This window comes from Gavia stellata, chromosome 11 (genome assembly GCF_030936135.1).
Source record: "Gavia stellata isolate bGavSte3 chromosome 11, bGavSte3.hap2, whole genome shotgun sequence".
In the NCBI taxonomy this organism is placed as follows: domain Eukaryota; kingdom Metazoa; phylum Chordata; class Aves; order Gaviiformes; family Gaviidae; genus Gavia; species Gavia stellata.
The window spans coordinates 3,895,726-3,916,964 of record NC_082604.1 but is presented as its reverse complement, the minus strand read 5'-3'; the positions used below and the strand labels follow the sequence as shown (position 1 = coordinate 3,916,964).

The following is a 21,239-nucleotide window of genomic DNA, read 5'->3' as shown; positions in this document are numbered from 1 at the left end:
TTTTTTTTAATAAACCCAGAAATGAGAAGCATCTACTGATTGCTGTATTAACTAAACACCTGATCTAATTCCATAGGATTAGTAGACTCTTTCCTTTTTAATAGGGCTTTTTAAAATGTCAAAACTCCTTCTTATTCAACAGCTTTTATGTCTTTTCACAGGAGAACTATTCTTTTCAAAAACCTGATCTGTTAATACACATGAAGTAGTTTTTGTTTTATCCAAAACTCAACAGACAAGCAACCAAAAAAGTCTGGCCCAGCTGGAACAACGTACCAAGAACAGCAGCCAACAACATAAGACTGTTTTGCTGTGAGCCTCAATTACAACTCTCACTGCATCTCTCTCTTGCCAGAAGCAGCCAGCCCCCTTCTTCTGCCTCTCCCACAGAACTGGAATAAAGCAGCACAAAACGGGAGGTGGTGTGTCTTCAAAACATGAGTTAACAACACACTTTATTTAGCCTACTCCTGATATTCAACCTACAGCTCCTGGCAACCCAGCATACAAAGGTATTCCACCACAGCCCCTCTGCATCCCACAACATATAAACAAGGGAAATCCCGCACAATCACAACACAGATCCCAAGAGAATCTTACAAATCGGTTCGGGTGTATTTCCAGTAGATCATATTTCTTTAACAGATCTAGTAGATTTCAAAAGGTTTTGTTCAGAAAGATCCCAAGGAGTCCTAATAACAGTGTCTGGATCCAGCAGTAGTCCAATAATCCCTCCCCAGAGAGGATGAGGACATATTAATTTGTAAATAATACCCTGCAGAATTCTCTACAGAGAACTAGATGGTGAGGAGATGAAGGTGTGTGTGGTGGGGAAAGCCTGAGCTGACAGACATCAGTCACACCTTCTGCAGCATGAGAGCTGCCCATTGCTACAGCAGAGGGAAATACTGATTTCTTATGGCTGCAGTGCTCTGATCTGTGGACAAATGGAATAGTTGTGCATGAAAACAGGCCCTTTGTCATGGCAGAAACAATTACAGATCCAGCACAAACTGGGAAACATAACTCACATCTTCCCGGGTTGTAATATACAGAACCACATGCCAAGTCTGTACCATACCTTAGCTGGTGGGTCCTGGGAGCAGCCTGCAGCCCAGCGCTCTCTGGAGAGCTGCCTGCAAACAGGCACGTTGCTCTGAACTCGGATTTCAAACCCTCTTGCAACTTGTGGTATCTGTGCCCTTCTAGAAAAGGCTGCAGGCCAGGCTGCATGTTCAGCATCACTCACACGCCACGCCAGCAGGGCAGCTGGGGTACGAGGAGGGGGCCAGGGCTTGCCCAGGGTGCTGGAGACCCATCCAGGGCACATAAGGGCAAAGTGGGGGGTTCTGCAGCCGTCTTTGCAGGTAACCTCTGGCCTTCTCTTCTTCCGCTCCCTCAGGTGAAAAGCCAAGAAAAGATAATTTCTGTGCTTTGTTTCCTAAAAGACAAAGCAGCTGCCAAACTCATACCCCAAACCCATTCAGAGTGAGGGTTCCACAAGTTCCCTTCCTTGTCACAGTGCCAGTGCAAAGAGCAAGGACGTCATTAGCAGGGCCGGGCTCCCATCGTGGCTCTGCCACAGAGCTGCTGTGGGACTTAAATAGTTGTACCCACTCCCTGGGCCACAGGTCTCCCCAACACTCTCCCTGCCTGGGATGTTTCACTTGTGAGCTATCTGACACAGTAAGATCCTTATCTCAGCAGCTGCTCTAGGTACTGTAAATAACAATAAACACCATATCACCTTCTGGACACCTGTCTTACCATCACAACATATCATCACACCAGCACAATATGCCAAAGCACATTATTTAGGACAATAAACCTGAGATATATCAGATGATGAGAGAAAATCGAGTATTACTACAAACAGCCTGCAGCATACGGTGTGGAGCCAGATCAGAATAACAGGTTATTCATTCCAGCTGAGTGCTGGCACCACGCTAGCAGCCTGCAGAGCCTGCGCAGGTTCCTCTGCACGGGTGTTGCCCAGTGCTTTGGGAAGATGGATTAGCTTTGGTGACATGCCATAGTAATGCCTACAGACCCAGATCAAGTCTGTCCTGCTGCCAGTTCCTCCTCAGAATCAGGAGTGCTGCAGCAAGCGAGGCAGAGGTATCTCAGCGGCTCTGGGCAAACCAGCTGAAGTTGGCGAGGCCAACTGGGACACCGCACAGTCCGCTGGAGCACAGCGCCGAGAGCCTGGAGTTGGCCTCGGTGGCAATACAGTCGTGTTTGTGCAGAGCTGCATTTGAGTGGGTCTCCTATGAACATCCTGAGCCTGAGCCATCCAAAAGTGGCTCTTGAGGGAGCCAGGCTGGGTGTGTCCACCCAGGACACACAATCCACAATTCTTATCAAGAGCCCACAGCTGAAAGCAAGCTGACAGCACTCAACTGTCCTCACTAACCCGATCACTCTAGTTTCAGATATGCTGCCTCTTTGGTGCAGATCTCAAAGGAAAACTGTTGCCCCTGAAGCACATCAGAAATACATAAGTAACATGGTGCATGTGAACCATGTGAGCTGCACATGGACTTGGTAGAAGTCTGTATTTGTAGTGTGGGAAGCTAATTGTCATCTGAAATAGGAAGGAACAAATGTAGATGCACTCTCAATAGCAGGGCAGACTGGGGCATGTGGGTAGCATGGGCATTTCCATTTCATTTTACAGGGAATGCCCATGCAGCACCGGCTGTGCTAAGAGGATGGGTAGGCAACAGCCCCCACTGCCTCCTAATAGACACAGGCCCACTCTTGGGGCTGTAAGAGACCATGTCTCCCTCCCCATCCAAAGTTTCATGATCTATATTGAGAAAACAAGGGCTGAGACGTGGTACAGGAAGTTGAAGTGGCTTGTTCAGGATCCTAAAGCAGAATAGGAATAAACAGAAGGTCTCCTGCCCTCAATCCTGATACTTTCTGGATCCTGAGACCACAACTCAATTTACATTCTCTGGGTGTAGGTAAATTGTGCTGCCATTTTGGATTGAAAAGATCTACAATGTATTGATAAGAAGCTGGCTTCAGAGGAAAAGGTATTCCTTGGGCTGAGGTTCTCAGTTACATAAAACATGGCAGTGCCACGGAATTGAAGGCACATACGTTAAAGAGTGTGCCGATGGCCATAGCCACGGACCGGAGACTAAAATCTCCATAGCAGTGGACTGGAGACTAGCACTGTGCTGGCCGGGGGCATTAGTGTAACTCCTTATATCCTTTTTCTCTTGGTGTTACAACTACTTTGAAAAAAAGTAGTGAGCAGTCTTAGGTGCACCTTTGTGGGACCGAATGGTACATAGCATGGCTTACCTGGACAATTAGCTTATTTTCTTTATCGGGCAGAATTCGGTACGTATAAACGCAATTCCGGAACCTGGAACAGATCAGAGGAGATATGGTTAGACCATCTCCAGAAGGGAATTGCACTGTGGCACTCCTCCCCATGAGAAAAGGTATTGGAAGATCCTGAGACACATAGATGGCTTCATGCACAAGGGTTTTAAACACTTCTCTTTATTTCTTTCCCTAGAATCTGTGAACTAACACAAACCTGAAGTGTTCCTGGTCACTGAGACATGTTTGCAGATGCAAATTGCAGAAAGTGATTCAGCATCAGCCTCAGAGTGAGTTATTCAACTCTTCTTCTGGCCGGAAAGAAAGAAAACACCAAATGGCTCTAGCTGTCAGTAGAGTGGGCGTCTCAGGAAGGAATGAAAAAGCAGAAAACCAAGAGACACAGGGCCAAAATCACCAATGAATGAGTAAATTGAAGGGCTAGTATGTGCATTGACTTGTATTGGAAAAAACAAATACTAGATTTCAGCTAACTTACAGTAAGACAGCCAATTACTAGGCACATTTTCATATATAAAACCTAAACAACAGCCTGAATGAAACCCCACCTTGCTATCTTGGTGCAGATACACACTGTACATGTGTCTGTCGATCAGCCTTAGTGAACATTTTGTCCCAGCTAAATTCAATTAGATTCTTATCTAAGGGGGCATGGAGGAGGCTTTTGCCCAGTGGAGGGCCACATTAATGCACAAGAGCCCAAGGGAAGCCTAAGCAGTGCTGTAATGTGGTAAGCATGACCTTCCTCAGCAGCTGCTGAGCTTTGTGGAGATTGCCCAAAAAGTGTTGACTAAAAAATATATATTTTTACTGTTGTCCCAAATGAACAATAGATAGATCAAATCTTTTAAGTCATCTGCAAAGCACTCTGTGAAAACATACAATATGGCTTTAAGCCAGCAAACGATGTTGGTTTCAACCCCTTCCTCTCAAAGGAAAAAATGGAATCCACTCTCAGAGCTTCCTTGGCTGTAACAGAAACACATTACCTGTGGAATCATCATGAAATGTGGACTAACGTCCCCCCAGCTGGGGGGAAATCAGACAGACCAATAAAACATCCTCATCTCTTTTACAATTCTGTTGTGAGTCTGTTTATCATATGTCTTTCAGAATCATTCCATGCAGGAGTCAGAAAGAGAGATCGCCAGGATTTCAGGCAGCCTTATACAGGGAGTCACAAAAAGCAATTGGTAATTAAAAGAAATTACTCGTAAATCAGAGCTGAATTTTTCCAGGGTGTTTGGAGGATTTTGTCATGTATCCACATGAACCTGTATCTTTTGATGGCATTAATGCAAAGGACACAGAAGAATTAGAACTGCTGCCAGAGCTCAGTACCACTTCACTAAGCAATGCAAAACCGTTTCATAGGCACCTACTCATTCACACATCTGAGGATCTGGTACAGAGCTGGAAGTCACAGACGTGATCCCCAACTGCTTTGGATTGCCACAACACTGCTAATTTCACCAAGCCAGGTCAATCAATGCCAGATGAGGATATGCCCCAAGGAAGGGTATGGGTTTTGCTTTTATCTGTCAATGCAGTTCTCTTACACCATTTCCTCCTACTGATATGCAAAGTGCTAAGCAGAACTGCTCATGCAGCTGATGAGAGAAAATTTGTGTGTGTGTAGATGGTGAAACTGATAAACAAACCAGCTCAATGGCTCTTGTGTCACAAGAGGACCCTCTTTGTTACCTTCACAGAAAGTGCTCCATCACTCAGGCCTTATGAGGCTGCTGTCATAATACTTGTAAAGAGGTTTACGCTGAGGACAGGTAAGATCCATGGAAGAGCAAGGAAAGAAGGGCTGTTGAGTGAGACAGGAGCAGGGAGGAGCACTTCCTAGGATCAAAAGCAGGAATCCTCTTTAGAAGTCTCCTAATTTAGTGCATGCGGATGGAGAAGACTGGGACTCTTACTCCATTTCTACCCTCAGGCTTTCTCTCCTCAGAGTCCTGACTGTCAAGTTATGTGGTCCCAATTACTGTCACATTCCAGGTCCTCCCTAAAAACTGGGTTGAGTTCAGAATTGCTCAACCTCAGCCATTCAGGCTGTCTATGTAGGGGGTAAATATAACACCAGCCACAGCTTAAACATGTCTCCAAGTAATTTGCAATCTCTCTGTCCTCTCAACCAACCAGAGGAGGAAAGGGGACAAGGCTTGTATTTTTTCTTTCCTCTCCTGCTGTACATGTTTTTATGCACAGGTGCTGATGTGCATATTGAGAGCGCCTGGAAATCCTAAACAGGAGTGCTGTGCTAGGCACAGCACTAAGTGCACCATGCGAGAGGCCGTCCCCCCAGGAGGCTGGAAATGGCATCTCACAGGCAGTGTCCTTTGAGAGGGATCCCAAAGCTGCAGCTACCCTTTGAGGGTTATGTCTAGAAGAAGTGTTAATCGTGCAGCCACTCACACACGAACCACCAACAGAAGATCCCCTGGAGGAATGACACCAGTTCAGGTACAGCACCCGTGAACGCTAAGCAGGCTCTTTTTGGTTTCAGGATCCAGCCATTCTCCTCGAGGTAAGTTAAAGAGCCCATTTCTTGTCAATAAATTGGCAGATCAAGTGATCCAGGCACAGAGAAAGGAGGAGGAAAATGGCTTTGCTTCTTGCCTTTTATGGGGCAGGGTGACCAGCAGAGCAGAGGACAGCAGTGCAGGGGGAGGAGCGTTCCCTCTCGATTTGCTGAGTGTTTCAGCTCACGAAGTTAAATGCTGCTGCTCTAAGTTTCAGAAAAGGGGAGAAGATGCTCTTAAAAGGCCCTGCAAATACACCTCCCTTACTTGTCTATGTTTATACAAACCCTATTTTCCTAAAGCAGCTCTTCAAGAAAATCACTGCTTCATTCTATGATATAATAATAATAAATGCTTTTGCTGGATTTTGACTGATCTGCCCAATAAATACGGGAGCTTTGTAGAATATGACACTTCTTTTTCAGAGCAAATTTCATGGTTTTTTGTTTTCCTTATCTAAACACAGTTGACACTTCCTCGGTTTCAACATAATTCTCTTTTTGTGAAAACCTTTTGCAGTCAGGCTTTCAATTCCCCTCTCTCATTCTTTGTCTCCAGCCTCTCTGTTTTTTAAAACAGAAGTGACTGAAGAGCTCAAACTTCAAGCGCCTTCCAGTCAATAACACAGCTGAAACTGATACATCTCTGAGGAAGTTTTCAGCTTCAGCAAAGCTGCCCATTTTGTCAAGATGACATTCAGAGGGAAAGACTTATTCACCACCTTTAACCCTTTCTCTTCACAAACTAACTGTAAACCAGCATAAGCTGAAAGCTTGCTGGGTTACTTTGACAGAAGTTTGTGTGACATTTCTCAGACTGTACTTAATGCCAGCCCTTCACACCACAGATCTGGCTGCTCTTGGCTGACAAGGCTGGGTGCTCCCCATATTTTTAATCAAGCCATTCATGTTAGCCACCTCAAAATGGATTTAAGAACATAACCTTTGGCTCCCGGTTCAGAAAATCCTGCTCATTATATTGTTTCTATTTCCTGATCCCATGTCTCTCAAGTCACAAAAGGCTTTCAAAGTTGGCTGCGTAAACATTTACAATGGAAAAATTTATGTAAATGCATGTTCGTAGACATTTTTACAGTACCTTCCCTTTCTATAATCCCCACCATCACTCCATAAAAATATTTTGTGTACATACTGGTTACAAGGCAAATCAAAGGGGTCATACTAAAAACACTCAATGGAAGCAACAGTCTATTCCAGCAAAATGTTCCCTGACTTGCAATTGGGGCCCTCAGCCCACGCTACATGATTGCCTCTCCTTCCTCCTGCTTGTCCTGGCTATTCATCTGCAGCCTTCTTTCTCTACTCCCTCCAGAAAGACAAAACTCTTCCCCATGTTATTACAAACATCTTAACAGACAGGCACAGAGGCTCTCTGCACTTTGTGAACACCCCCATTACCCAGCGACAGATCTCTGACAGTCCAACACCTACACTTACAGGGCAGTTACCCAGCCCCACACTTTTCTGCAGATGAAGCCTCTGCAGCAGGCAGTGCTGTCACCAGAAGTCTGACCTCAGAGACATGCAGTTAGATCAGAGTTATAAACAGCAGCACCACCTTTACCACTGCAAGAAATACACTTTAGAAACAAACTACACTGAGAAACTTGCTTGTAATTCCATGGGGGGGGCGGGGGTAAGGATGATAAATCTCCTTCACAATGGCAGCAAAGAGGATCTGACAGGCAGAACAGGGTCCCACAGAGGCTCTCTTGATCTCTCCTAAGCAGAGAGCAACTGTCTTATCTCTCTGTAATGCAAAGTCAAATGCCTCAGACATCACCTACTGATTTCAATCTCTTCTTGCCCCTGCACTCCTGCCTCCAGGAATAACGCCTGCCCCTCACAAACCCAGGGCAGCAGGCCTTGCTCTCTAGTCCCCAGCCCCTACCCAGAACAGGGGGATCAGGGCTGCCAACACTTCTCTCCTCTCTCTGTTTTCCACATGAAATGTGTACCCCATGGGCCATATTAATGATGCAAGTAGAATCACTGCTGTGCCAGGTGTATCATGCACAGCTCCAGGAACTATTTCAAGCCTTTTGCTGAATGGGACACAGCATTGTACAAGCAGGTGGGTCAAACACACACTGAACCAGAGCAAGACAAGTGCCAGGGAGGGTACCAAGCTCAACATTTCAGTTGTTAAATGTAAATACCAGACCCACGTTATTAACAGGCTCAAAGAGATTAAGAGGTTATTTTCTCTCAGAGCACAGCCTCAGTATCATTGATTATTCTTTCCTTTTGAATCAGGGGCAAGAGTAGCGTAAGCAGTACAGCAGTAGAAGAATATGGGTTTGTTCAGCCTGGCCCTGTTCCCAACCCTTCCCTACCCTGTGGCCCAGTCAAGTGAAACTAGCCATGTTCTGATGTGGGCTGCACCTTCCCAGTGGGTACAGTGGCTGTTTGCCTCTGTGCTGGAGAGGATGCAGGGGGTAACACCCTGCACAAGCGGGGACAAAAGTGTCCGCGTGAAACGCGAGGCTGAAAGCTGTACTTACAGCACGCAGAGTGCATATGCCGAAGCAATTGACTCACTGGCCCGCACAAGGAAGCTGCCATCCTTGCCTACTTTGGAGAGCAGGTCTTCGGCTCTGGAGCGAGTGATGTTGCCGTGGTACCAGCACTGATCCATTGCTGGAGCTGGAGGAAACCTGAATGCCAATACAGGAGCTGCCAGAGCTGCCTGTGTGTCTGTGTGTAACGATCAGGCAGCTTCAGCTCACCAGCTTCCTGTTTCAATAGCACAGAGAGGGAAAGGAAACTCAGCCGCGGACAACTTCCTCAACTCAAACAGCTCAGAGAGTGAGCGTGACATGTTCCTGCAGCCCCGGCTCTCCCTCTTCATGCTGCAGCTGGGTGACTAGCAAGCCCGTGTTCTCTGCCTTTCCCTCCCCCTTCGTGCCCTAATACTCTGTATCAAAAAGTCCGAGCTAGGGATCCCTTCTGCTCCCCCACCCATTCACTCCCCCAGGCTTTGGTGGCCTGCTGTCCCTTTTACGACCAGTTCGCAGACCCTTTGAGTTTCCATCTTTTTCCTCTCTGTCTGTCCTACCCACTACAGGTCTCCATGGGGAATAAATAAATCCCAGACTGATCAGAAACACTCTGTGCATTAGGATACTTAGCACTGACTGCCCCATTCCTGCCTTCTCTAGTCCTCTCATCTATCTAACTAGGGACTTTAAAAAACTGGAAAAAAAAAAAATTTACCCCTGTGTGTTTCCATGCACAGAAGCAGACTTAGAGGCTGATTTGCTCTGGGGATTTGTGACCAAAGCTCCATGTCAGCTACTGTGAGATGGATTCAGAAATCTTTCCTACTCTAAATCCCCAAAGGTTGGATGGAGCAAAGCCATTTCTGACAACCTGCGTCAGCGAGGGGAGAACTGGAGCTTTCACTTCCCTTTTCTTTGTCTGTACATCTGCCCCTTGTCTGGGCTGTATGGCATGCTCAGTGCTGCATCTCCAAGGCAGAGCAATGAGGGGCACATTTGCAGCAAGCAAGGACATTGCTACAGGGGCATTTGCCTGCATGACAAATTTGGTTGCCTATCCTATACCTCCAACCACTCTACCTTTGAAAGCAGCACCTCTGCACATCCACATTTGAGCTATACCTAAAAGCAGCAGCTGAGCTGGGGCTCTGCCTGGGACTCAGAGTACGGAGGGAGAGTCCGCAGGAAAGGCACCGACCCTGCTAGCCCTATGCAACCCTTACCTCCCAGAGCCAGGAGAAGTGCTGGGGCCACAGTATCTTCTTGATCATGTACGGGCTACCGGAGCGCTGCCCCTGTACACAGCATGGAGGGCAAGGCAGGAGAGAGAACAGCCTGTTACCGAATTGGAAGAGACTAGAATTTGTGGGTATGGAGAGGGAGATTGAACCAGTGCAGCCCAGCATTTGTCCCTGCGTGCCTGGTGCTTTCAATTATCCAGACACCTGCTCTGCAGTGACCAGCTTAATCTCTGCCCTTGAGATTAAACTGGGGGCACCAGCAATTCAAAATCGCGTGGCCAGCATAGGACCCTGCTAAACAGGCACAACTGCAGTGTGTAGGGCTTCCTGTCCACGCTGAGCAACCACCCTCTATAGACCAAAATTAGCTCAGCTGGACCTGCCCTTCAGCTTCACCCAGATCCACACAGGGCTTTAGGAGCCAAAGTCCCATGGATTCAAGTGCCTAAATGGAGTCAGATGCTGAATACCATGAAGTGGGTCTACATGGACAGCAGCTGTAAGCTCTTGTAAGCTACAGAAGTGGTTACAAATCCTATTCTCCCCACTGAGAAGAGCGTCTGCATGTTGCAAAGGGACTGTGCAGCTCCTTTGACAGTCCTGCTTGGCCACAGTGTGCTGCTAGCCTCACCTGTACCAGCTCCTTGGGATGTCTGATACTTACAGTAGCTTCTCTGGAGCATAGCTGCAGCAGGAAGCAGAACAGCTCTGAATATCAAACCACTGCTTGACTTCACAGCGATCTCCATGCAATGGACCCATTTGTTGATGCAGAGTGGACATGAAATGAAACTGTGTTTGGAGAGCTGCTCCTCATCTACTGCAAGTTAACATAAGGTAACAAAGAGGTACAAGCCCTGGTCAGACAACTGAGACTGATTAGCTGGATACTTAACTCCTATCCATCCCACCACCAACTTCATTTTTCAGCAAGCTGCTGCTGTTTCCTTCAAACGCATGAATCCCCCATCCAACCACACACAACTCCTTGACTTGGAGACATAAATAAGGGGATGGGATCCAAACACGTGTGATGATTGTGGCAATAAGATGTGCAGGCCGGCTTCTGTGCATACTTCTTGGTCCCAAAAGAACACACAGTACGCTCCAGCTGCTCAGAAGGTGAATCCCAATCCCCTAACATGAACAGCTCTGTGGTCCCTAATGGCTCATTCGCAACGCTGCCTGAAGAGGAAATGGCGTCTGTTTTACTTCTCATGGCGCTGGCATGCGAACTCTGCAGCGCCGGAGAAAGACCGATCCCTGCATGGTCAGCACACACGTGCATGCATATCCTGAACTACCCAATTCCCAAAGGACAGCGGTAACTTCTTCTGTCCTGCACAGAGACAAGAGGCTGTTCTGCAGCAGATACTTACACCATTCATTTTATTTCCATTCATGCCTGTGTTGGAGAAGACTGCTGAGTAGATCTGAGGAAGAAGAGATTAGAGAAGTTATCTAGAGGGGAGCTAGAGTGTTTGCCATAGAAGGGGAGTGCGCTGATCAGCCTGCACCAGTTACACGCCAGTTGATACGGTGATACTACAAATGTAGCCAGCACATCCCTAAGGTTTCCACAAGGAATACAATGTGCTTCGAATAGTGTACACTGTCATCCCACAGTTGGGACAAAGCACCGTGTAAGAGCTACCCTCGTAAAAAAAAAAGAATAATGGGTACATCTGTCAGTCAAATCCAACCCAGACTCAACAGAAGCTTTTAGATAACTGCAGCAGCAACACTATTTCATTTAAACTTACTTGAGAGAATGAGGCCACAAAGAACTGGGACACATTTTGATGTTGGATAATCAAAAATTGCAGCCCTGGCAGTCTATGGACAAAGCAAACGTTATTAGGGTATTATTCCAAGCTATGTCTCAGATGTTGCAATAAACTCTTTATCTAAGCTGGGTTTGCTACAGATGTCCAGGTAGTATTGTACCAGCTGGCTGTGAACTGACGGGCCTGTCCAGGACCAGTAGATAAATACTGTCTGTAGCATCTTTCAAGACACACATTGGTCACCCAAAACCCCCACATACATCCAGTCTGTGCAGCGCATCAGCAAGGGCACTGCTGGGCTTGGTCAGATGAAAAGTTCTCGAATATGCATTTTCACGTGATGAAATAAAAGTATTTCATAGTATGTCTGACAATGGAGGTTAAGTCTATTAGACAGCAGTTAGCTTTGCTGAAGTCTAAATATAACATTCCCTCATTAGGCATCAGTAACAGGCTATTGGCCACAAAAGTGTATTTAGACTCTGGCCTACATCTAAAGAGCACGAGTAACACCCACAAAATACTGGTTAGTTGAGCCACACTGTGCTACTCCAGCCCAGCACGTTACTGACCTGCTGCTTGGGAAAGGCTCAGCAAATTACAGGTGTATTTGTGAAGGCCATGAGATCTCTTCACTCTCTTGGTACCTGCAGTCTCCAGGTGCCCTGAAATAAAGCTAGATAGTGAGAAAAATCAGGGCCCCTTCTCCCACTGCCCCTGAAAGCTATCAGCAATAAAAGGCAAGGGTGGGGACACTGAGCAAACAGAGACTCACAGACCTGAGCAGTGACAGTGCAAAGGATCCTATGAGACCTGCTAGCATTCCCCAAAGGGGATGCATTCTGAGAGCACTTTGAAAAGCAGGTATTTCTCTTCACCAATAGAGCAAACAAACATATTTTTCTTGGAGCCGTTCCACACGTGCACACACACAGAATACAGCAAACAAGCACTGACTGGTTCATAAAGCAGAATTTTGTCCAGAGGCATGGGTAAAGCTTTCCTAGCTCCATCTGCTCCGACATGTCTCCCTTGGTACCCATTCATTTCTGGTCACTCCCCTTGTCTACTCACAGCATAATGGCTCCTTTCAAATCACACCGTAGCCTCAGAATAGTCTCTCTCTGACCAAAGCTGGGGCTGTTTCCTTCAGAAACCTGCTGAAAATCTGTCTATGTTGGAAAGCCTTCCAGCTTGAGCACTCATGCTGCTCTGGGCTTGGCCATGTCCCCTTCCTCTGACACCTGTGCCTTCGCAATTTGCTGGAAGTGGGTCAATGTTATTTGTTTGTCACGCTGCCTCATATGCCAATAACACCCTATAATAACAACAGCCATGCTTGCAAGGCATTGGGTTGTCAGCGATAAGAGCAGTTGCTGTGTGGATCATAGCTTAGCACTCGTGTTAGGAAGACCAGCAAGTATTTCCCCTCCTGACTATAAATTGGGAGCTCCCTCTGCAGACCTGTCCTGATCCTGCAGTTTCGATACAGGCAAAATGCCATTTCTGCCACTTGCCCTCTCCCCAAACATGGTGGGAAGGCTCCTGGTGTCCTGCTGTCACTGCCCAGGGAGAGGGAACCACTGGAGCACGAGGCTGTGGTTTTCTTATGCACAAGAAACTGCGGCTTCTCAGTGCAGTGTAAGCAAAAGGGCAAATAAGCAAGAACATACAGCATGGGAAGTAAGGAGAAGGCTAAGTTAGACAGAAGTCCCTGGGGGGCCTGGGAACTCAGCAAGGCAACCTCAAATCCACTGCAGAAGTGGGCAAGGAATATCCCAAGAGCATGGCATCCCATGGCCTTGCTGAAATGAGAAGAGAGCAAGCCCTGAAAGCTAGAGTTACCAGCAAGTCCTACACGGACTGCAAGAAGCAGCACACCTAACCAGAGCCAAAGCAGTTTTCTGAAGAAGGTAACTACAGATACAGGGCAGTAAGCCCAGTGTCCTCTCTAGCATTTTCTCCACAACTTACTAAATACAGCTCAGCATAAAATCACTGTCCTCTGTTCCCATGCAGTCCCTATGCTGCCAGCATGCACGTCCCTAATCAAGTCTATCAGAGGTCTCAAGGCCCTACACAAAGATCACACTTGTTTTGAGCGTGTGATGTTTAAGATGGCAGCCAAAGGGAAAGGTGAGAGTGGAGAACAGGCAACAGAAAACAAAACCAAACACATGTTCAGTTTTAGAACGTTTAATAGACTTTGTAATCTACAGAATCCACAAGCCAACGCCAAACTGAGGGTGCAGGAAGAGTACAAAAAAAGCCTTTTGCTGAAAGATGAGAAGTGACGTGAAAAGAAATATCAGCAAAGGCGGTTTTCAGAGGGATGCTGATGGAAAGGCTCAAGACTCAGCACTCTGATGGAAAGGCTTGCTTCAAAGTGAACATTACAAAGATTATCTCTTCACACTGTTGGTGGGTCCCATATTCAAAGAGGCAGGAGAACAAGGGTGAGCCATCTGGCCCAACCCCCATGTACTGCAGATCCGAATAAGCACACAGGCCCTTGAAGAGGATGCTTGGTTTTGTCCAGTGTGCTGGATTTAAAGGGATTTTGTTGAGGTAAATTCCTAAATCTCTTCGACCCTTTGGGTCTGTAGGATGAGCATAGAGCAACCAACTATCTTGGCATCTGGCATCAGGGGGAGGTGGGAAGGCAGTAACACTTCCATGACATCCAGAGGGAGGTTCTACTAGCATTTCAACCCGCTGGCCTCCCTCAAAGTCCACCCCGTGGTTGTAGCTGACAGCCTGGATTCTGGCTCCCCTGCTGCTCCTTGCATTGCAGTAGAGGACCTTCCTGCCACAGGTGTGCACCTCCGCTACCTGGCACTCCACCGCGCTCTCCTCCCCCACAAAATTTCCCATCTCCCACGTTTTCCCATGGTCAGAGCTGATGAAGCAGAAGGCATGAGGGGTGGGGTGTTGCTTAGGGTCCAAGATACGATAGGCATAGGCAGGAATCACAAGGCTCCGGGCCTTGTTGAGCAATTGTAATCCATGACCCGGCCCCACTGCAAAAGTGGCCCACTTCTTGTACTCAGTGCTAATGGTACCATTGGTGATATCCTGGGCAGTGCTCCATGTGCGTCCTTGGTCCATGCTAGTGACATAGCAGAGACGTACCAGGTTGATCTTTGTCCTGAGCTGATGCTGCTCAGAGATCTTTCCTGGGACAGCTATGAAGAACAGGATCAGTTTCCCTGAGATGTCGTCGTAAACAGGACAGGGGTTCATAGATCGGTGGTCTTTCAGTTGCGCACTGACAATGGTCTCCATGCTATTCCACTGCCAGGGCCCGTGTGAAGGGAGACAAGAATGAAACACACCATTACAAATAGAGCCACATTACAGTGTAAGGATGCCTGGATAAAAGTTACAGAAGAGCATAAGACGACTAGAAGAGAAGCAAGTTAGCAGATAGAGCAAGAGATGGGAGGTCAACATACTGGCATCACCAAATGTAAGTGAAAATTATTTGGATGACACAATGCATGTGTACTTCACCAAACGGGTGGGTTATGTCCTTTTTAATTACTACTCACTGAGGAGCTGATAGCTCTGTATCTCAATGCAGCTAGTGTCTGATGACACTGTTTAAAAAAACTACAGTAGCCGAATTTACAGAAATTCTCACATACATATATATATATGAATGACACACAGACATGCCCAGTGGTCAAAGCGTGCTGGTACAGACAGTGTGCTGTGTCAGAGTTTCTTAGGAAGTCAGCTAGATAACTGAGCCCTTTTCAAGTATGCTGGATGCTGACAAATTCCTTTCCATTCAGACTCCTATTCCTCCATTTTGATCCATGCGTGAACGGGCATCCCAGCCTACACTGAGGCACCTTGCTGGAGCTGATTGCATGATGTTACACACTGTGGTGTGGAAATTTGGACCCCGAGTTGTCCTATGCAGAAAATAGGTCACAGAGCAGGTATAACTACCATCCAAGCCCTGTCTGTCTTTAAATGACTAGCACATAACACAATCACATTTCTAACACTAACATTGCAATTAGAAAATTATTCCTACATAGTGTTATTGGCTTGGTAAGGAAGCAGTATTTTCCAGTAATATTATACTAATTAGCTTTTCTACCCTGACTTGCTGATTACCCTTTTTGGTCATGTCTTATCTTTGTCTATTCAACCAGTATTAACTTTTTTTTAATATTTAATATTTCCATTTTAAGAAACTCTAGCATGTGAGTACAAATTACTAAGTTTATGACTAACTGAGCCCTACTTAACTGAATTACAGTGGGTTACCTGAATGGTATGACACTGCAGGTGCGCTCAGAGGCTGCTTCTGCTAGGCAGACTCCAGCTCTTGAGTCTATAATCTAAGACAACCAGTCACCAATGAAGGACTGGAATAGAAAAATGTATTTTTTTTTCCCCAAGACATTAATGCATTTGCAAATGGAAAAAATTATTATAAATAGAGTATCCACCACCCCCAGTCACCCAGCAAGATAACTGTTAATAATAAGTGGTAGATTAATAAGGTAGCCAATTCACCAGCACAGACAAAACAGACGACACTCTTTTGCGTGGGGAGACTAGCTGTTCTCAATCATTTTTTAAACCAGAAATTAGTCCTAAGAAGATGAATTAAAAAAAAAAAAGAGTCACTGATTGCTAATTCATTCCTCCCCATCCCTGTGACACTCCCTGTTTCTGCCTCTCCTCCACATCTTTGCTGTTGCAACAGTATTTTTGTCCCATCTCTCTATCTGCTTCCCCAGCTCTGTGACAACGGGTCAAAGCCATCCCCAGAAAATCTGCTGCACCTGCCCACTTTAGTCCCCCTAACAGCTGCCCAATCATGGGGTTGAATCCCAGCAGTTATAATGACACATGCGCTACCTCTAAGTAGATTCATCTCCTGTGACTGGGGAGGAGAAGGTGCCCTCTCCCTACAGCAAGAGGGCAAACACATTCAGCTCATTTGGGGACAGGGGAGCAGTACAGGTGGGCAGTCTCCCCCATTTTTTCCCCCACACTGGTACCTGAACATGGTGCGTGGTTGGGTCATATACGCCTCTGCGCATCGCTATTAGCTTGGCATGTTCATCCACCACATCCTCTCGTTCCTCAGCAAACGCCAGGATGATGCTGAAACGTGGCAGGTAGAGCAGGGCTGGAATTCGATAGCTCCAGGTGCCATTCTGGAACAACGTCTCTTGCTTCAAGACAGGAAACGAAGCCATCATGCTAGGGGGAAGAAGACAAAGTGCATTGCATTTTGACCCACCCTCAGCCCTGCAAAATGTGACAGGGCAGATTCCACTGCTTTTTGCTCTCCCTGCTCAGTAGGACCTGTCCTGCATTGAAACATAATTTCTGCTACTTTCAGCTTTGTCTTTTTCTTGAGCTTTTCCAGAGAGAACCCACGTGTTGCATACTAGCTGGCAACACAGACCAGACTTACCCCAGGAACAGCCTGGTTGATCTTACTGGAGGGACACAAAGTAAGTACGCTAAATACAGTTAATGAAAAAGCTGTCTGTGGTTCGTCTCTCCTTTTTAATTAAATTCACAGGCTGGGATTTTTGTGGGTTTGCTTTGTAGTTCAGAAGATTGTTGAAAAATCAAACATTATAGTATTTTCCTTCAGAAGACCATTACTGTCTTTGTTGATGGTGTTTCCAAAACCCAGCACAGAACTTCTGCTTTGCCAAATAAGTTTAAAATCCCACGTAAACGACACACTGAGGCAACCCCTGACCCCAGCTATGCCCCTATTTGAGGGTGGTAAGCACTGAGCATGAAAACAGAACGAAAGAGAACATCCCTCCCCCGCTAAGATTACCGAACAGTCTGAATGATGTCCCACCACATTGGGTGGGACTTCTGGCCAGGCAAAAATCCTGTCATCTGTTCAGTGACTTAAAACAACATTAGGAAGGCAAACATGAGGGGGCACATTTAGGGAAGCTGCCTCTATGTAACTGGTCTGTGCTATGCCCCCACATAGTCTCTCTTCCTCTCCTCAGACCCATTCATCCCTCTGTCCTCTTGCACCAAGCCTCTCCTGTGAACTCATTTACCCTGGTAAAAACCCACTGGCTCAGGGGAATTGTGTCTGAGCAGAGGGGGAGAAAAAAAAAGAAGAAAGAAAAAGGCTCTCTGACATGATGCACCAGAAACTGAAGGCCTGAATATACTCTGCTCAGCAGTTGGGGAGGGGGGAGAAAAAAAAATTAAAAAAATAAAAACAAGCCTTAGATCTCTGACTCATTGAGTGGGTAGGATGGCAGGGAGAAGATGACAATACACTATGAGTAAGAAATTCAAATGCCTCCTACCTCAGCTGAGGCAAGACTTGCTGCGCTCTTCGTTGAGGATTCTCCTATTTACCTAAATCTTGGAAAGCACTAGAGTGGCTATTGGCCGTGTATCAGATCCTTATGTTTTTGAAGGCTGTCTTGATAATTCAGGACCAGATGGAAGCTAACTGAAGATTGCTTATGCAGCTGCAGAGTGCATGTACGTACCTGGAGAACAGTTTCCACTCTTCCATATTACAAGAGAAAAGATTATATTAGCCAGCATAACTAACATAGACTTGATTAATAATTTTTTTGTTTGTTTTTGTCAGTGCTGATTACTGAGTTAGGACAGCACAGATAAGCAAGTTCATCCTCCTCAGACAGGACCATCACATTACGCTCTATCCAGATCCACGGCTAGGCAGTGAGTATTCAAATATTCCTTACTTCCACCTTCCAGGTGCTATAAATATCAGTGAGATTTTTGAACTCGCAGCGCTGATCAAAAGGGTCTGAACTGCACTGGTTTAGCTAAAGCTAGCTGTACAGACCCCAGCAAGCCACAGCCCCATTACCACTCAGGTGCAAAGCCACTGGAGATAGAAGTCTATCTCCAAAGGGTAGCTGCTCGCTCCTCACTGTCGCTAACGATACGGCAGTCTGAGAAAAGGCAGCAGCAGTGCTACTACACTGAAATGTTATCAGAATTTGACTGCGGCTATCCATGCAACAACATGAAGAAAATAGGAAGACCTTCCTAGAACAAATAACTGTGCTGTTCAGTACTTACCAGCATGGATCTGGCTATTTATATAGACCACAGTCGTGGCTGTGTTCTCATGGCTCCTGAAACACAAGCTCACTAGAGTTCTTCCAGACTATTTAAAGGGAGATTAGTCAGCCTGTCTAGTGCAGCACAGGTTCCCTAGCATTCCTGCTCATGATGCCATTCTGATATTGCAATCCTGCTTCAGGGCAGGGCAAGAAGGAAGCCAAAAAAAAGGAAAAGAAAAGAAAATGACAGAGAGAGAGATCTGGGCTGCCCCACAAAGCCCCCGATGCAAAGCTAAGAGACCAGTGCCACGGGGGGCCGTGCAGCAGCCTACCGCACCCAAGTCCCTCCTGTAGGAGCCTGTCATCTGCAGACATCTCTACCCATGCTCTTAGCCCCCCCATGAGATGCTTAGTGTGGGTTTCATAACACTCTTTTCCTCTTATTGCCAAATGCGGATTGAGGGAAGGTGGGATGTTAAAAGGCTGGGAATAGCTGCCATAGAAACAAGCCTGAGGTTCCTGGACACAGCACCTGCAACTAAAATCGAGGAAAATACTAGAACCGAGTGAGTCTTCCATCTATTCAGAGACTAAAAAGGAATATGTGTGAGTGTGTGTGTATACACATATACACACATTTGTATATATACTCCCTACACACAGTGTGGGTATTATGTCTATATGCATATATATACACACATACACACTATGTATCCATCTGCAGAGAAGCTCTTCCATCCTTTTTTAAACACACTTAAAGTCAGTATTGAGCTGCTTCTACCTTCTCCTTTGTGGATCCTTAAGCAGAGATTGAGTCACAAGTTTCACACAGAATTGAAAATGCAGAATCTTCAAATAAGCTTAAAGTTCTTATTAAAAAAAAAAACAAACCTACTGCTTTAGTTACTTCTCCAGCCAATTGAAAGGAACCCATTTTTCTCTTGACCTCTACCCATATGCAAAGGCAAGAGCACTAGCTACACCCTCCTGAATAAAAGAGAAGTAAAATTAGCAAATCATCGACAGGACAGCAAATCGTCAACAGGACAGCCACATGAAGAGTGTTCAAAAGCTCATAGTCTAGCACTGCAGGAATTTAAATCATACACACCGGTCCCTCTGAGATTAAATTGCCCAGGGATGCATGTGTCCATGATGCTACTTTGTTCCTAAGCCCTACTGAAATACCACTGGCTGACCTCCAAGGAAGAAGAAGGCGCAGTGTTGTAGCCAGCATGATCTAAGGACATTGGCAAGACAAAGTTTGTAGACCATGGCAATATCTTTTGAAAGACCAAGAGCTATAACTGGAAAAAAGACAAACTTCTGGGGACAGAAAGGCCTGAAATATAAGCAGAAGACTGGAGAGCTGTACACAAACCGAGAACAAGTGCTCAGACCTGTATCAATTCAATCACCTTGGAGAGAAAAGTTAGCTGTACTTTTGTGAGGGAAAGGGGTGAGAAAGGGGAAGCAGAGTTGATGTGGTAATTTTTTCCTAGGAGAAAAAGAGGTAGCTGGTAACCTCTTTCCAGATGACAGAGATGCTAGTGAGGAGAAGGGAAATTTATCATGTAGCCATTAAGCCAGTATTCCCTTCTGCATTTTGGTATTTACTGGAGTTTTGAATTTATTTCCCAGGCTTATTCTTGAAAAGTGTCCTGGTCAGGGAGACCGATGTTTACCTGCAATTCCTCTCCAAGGCACCAGTGAAGCTGCTGCACTGAGACCCAGTACCTCACCTCCAGGCAGAACTGGGCAGACAGGGAGAACGACGGACTCAGTGGAAACACATTAAGAGAAGGGGGGAGTTAAACAGGAGGAAACCATTACTCATAGTTTGCAAGTGATACAGCTGTAATGATTTCCAAAGCAGAGACTGTTTCCAGCACACCAGAAGAGTCAAAAGAAGTAAGTTGTCAACAAATGAACCTACGATGGATCTGATGCCTGGAAGGAGCCCAAGTTGCAGTAAGGGATAGGTGCTAGTAGACTCCAGGAGAGGGTACTTGTTCCTTCCACATCTGTCCAGCTCACGTGGACTTGACTATAGAGCAGGATGAGCCCTTGCAGGTTTATTTGCTTTAACCCTCTCCAAGAAGAGTGACTAAAAAGGATAACATTTCCACTGGCCTCAGCTTCCGTAAAAACCTGTCCTTAACATGTTCAGATCCAAGCTGAAATGACAGTATGTCTTTGAAAACAAACAAGCAGGAATGAGGTAATGAGCTGAACTCTAACCCTTGGTCCCTATCAGGGTGCTCTGTGCAGAAGGCAGCTTGTTCTTGAAGGAATTCAGATAGATTGCAAGCAAAAAAAACTCACTCACTCATTCAGGGATGTTTTGGGGGGAACACACAAACAACAAATAAAAAACAGAGTCACATGCAAAACCCAACTAAAATTCTGCTTTTCAAGGCAAGCACAAGAATCCAGGTCCCGTCATTCTCTACTCAACATCACACCTGGACTTACAGTGTTTTCCAAACTTATAAAAGCCAACTAAGTGCTATGCTGAAATGTTTCTTGTTTCACTTAAAGAAAAGAAGACATTTCCATTGGGATACTGCATAGAGGGGGGCCAGAAGTAGCCATGTTCCAGTTGTATAGGTTTAAGAAATGGGAGACCCAGTTTGCTTCTAGAATACTTGCTACACATCATATTCCTGTGTGCAAGCCTTTCCTCCTAGCTGAACAGTGTGACTGTGCCTATTTCTGCCAAAGCCCAGCTTCAGAGC

At 46.1% G+C, this 21,239-nt stretch overlaps 2 protein-coding genes across 3 annotated transcripts in view; both read right to left on the bottom strand.

Annotated features, from left to right (window-relative positions):
* INPP5D (inositol polyphosphate-5-phosphatase D) overlaps positions 1 to 8,549 on the bottom strand; it is a 54,275-nt gene extending 45,726 nt beyond the window's left edge. The window contains 2 exon segments of the mRNA XM_059822362.1: positions 3,316 to 3,379; positions 8,416 to 8,549. Coding sequence (XP_059678345.1) covers positions 3,316 to 3,379; positions 8,416 to 8,549 — 198 coding nt within the window.
* Positions 8,550 to 13,795: 5,246 nt separating this feature from the next.
* On the bottom strand, positions 13,796 to 20,264 carry NEU2 (neuraminidase 2). 2 transcript variants are annotated; one of them, XM_059822910.1, is made up of 3 exons: positions 20,150 to 20,264; positions 16,465 to 16,670; positions 13,796 to 14,734 (listed from the first exon to the last, which is right to left on the bottom strand). In XM_059822910.1, exons 2-3 carry the CDS (start codon positions 16,666 to 16,668, stop codon positions 13,796 to 13,798), a joined length of 1,143 nt encoding a protein of 380 aa, XP_059678893.1. In that variant the 5' UTR covers positions 16,669 to 16,670; positions 20,150 to 20,264. The 2 variants fall into 2 exon arrangements, with proteins under 2 accessions (XP_059678893.1, XP_059678894.1); XM_059822911.1 differs by lacking the exon at positions 20,150 to 20,264 and adding an exon at positions 17,590 to 17,612 and having other exon boundaries at positions 16,465 to 16,669.
* Between the last annotated feature and the right edge of the window lie 975 nt (positions 20,265 to 21,239).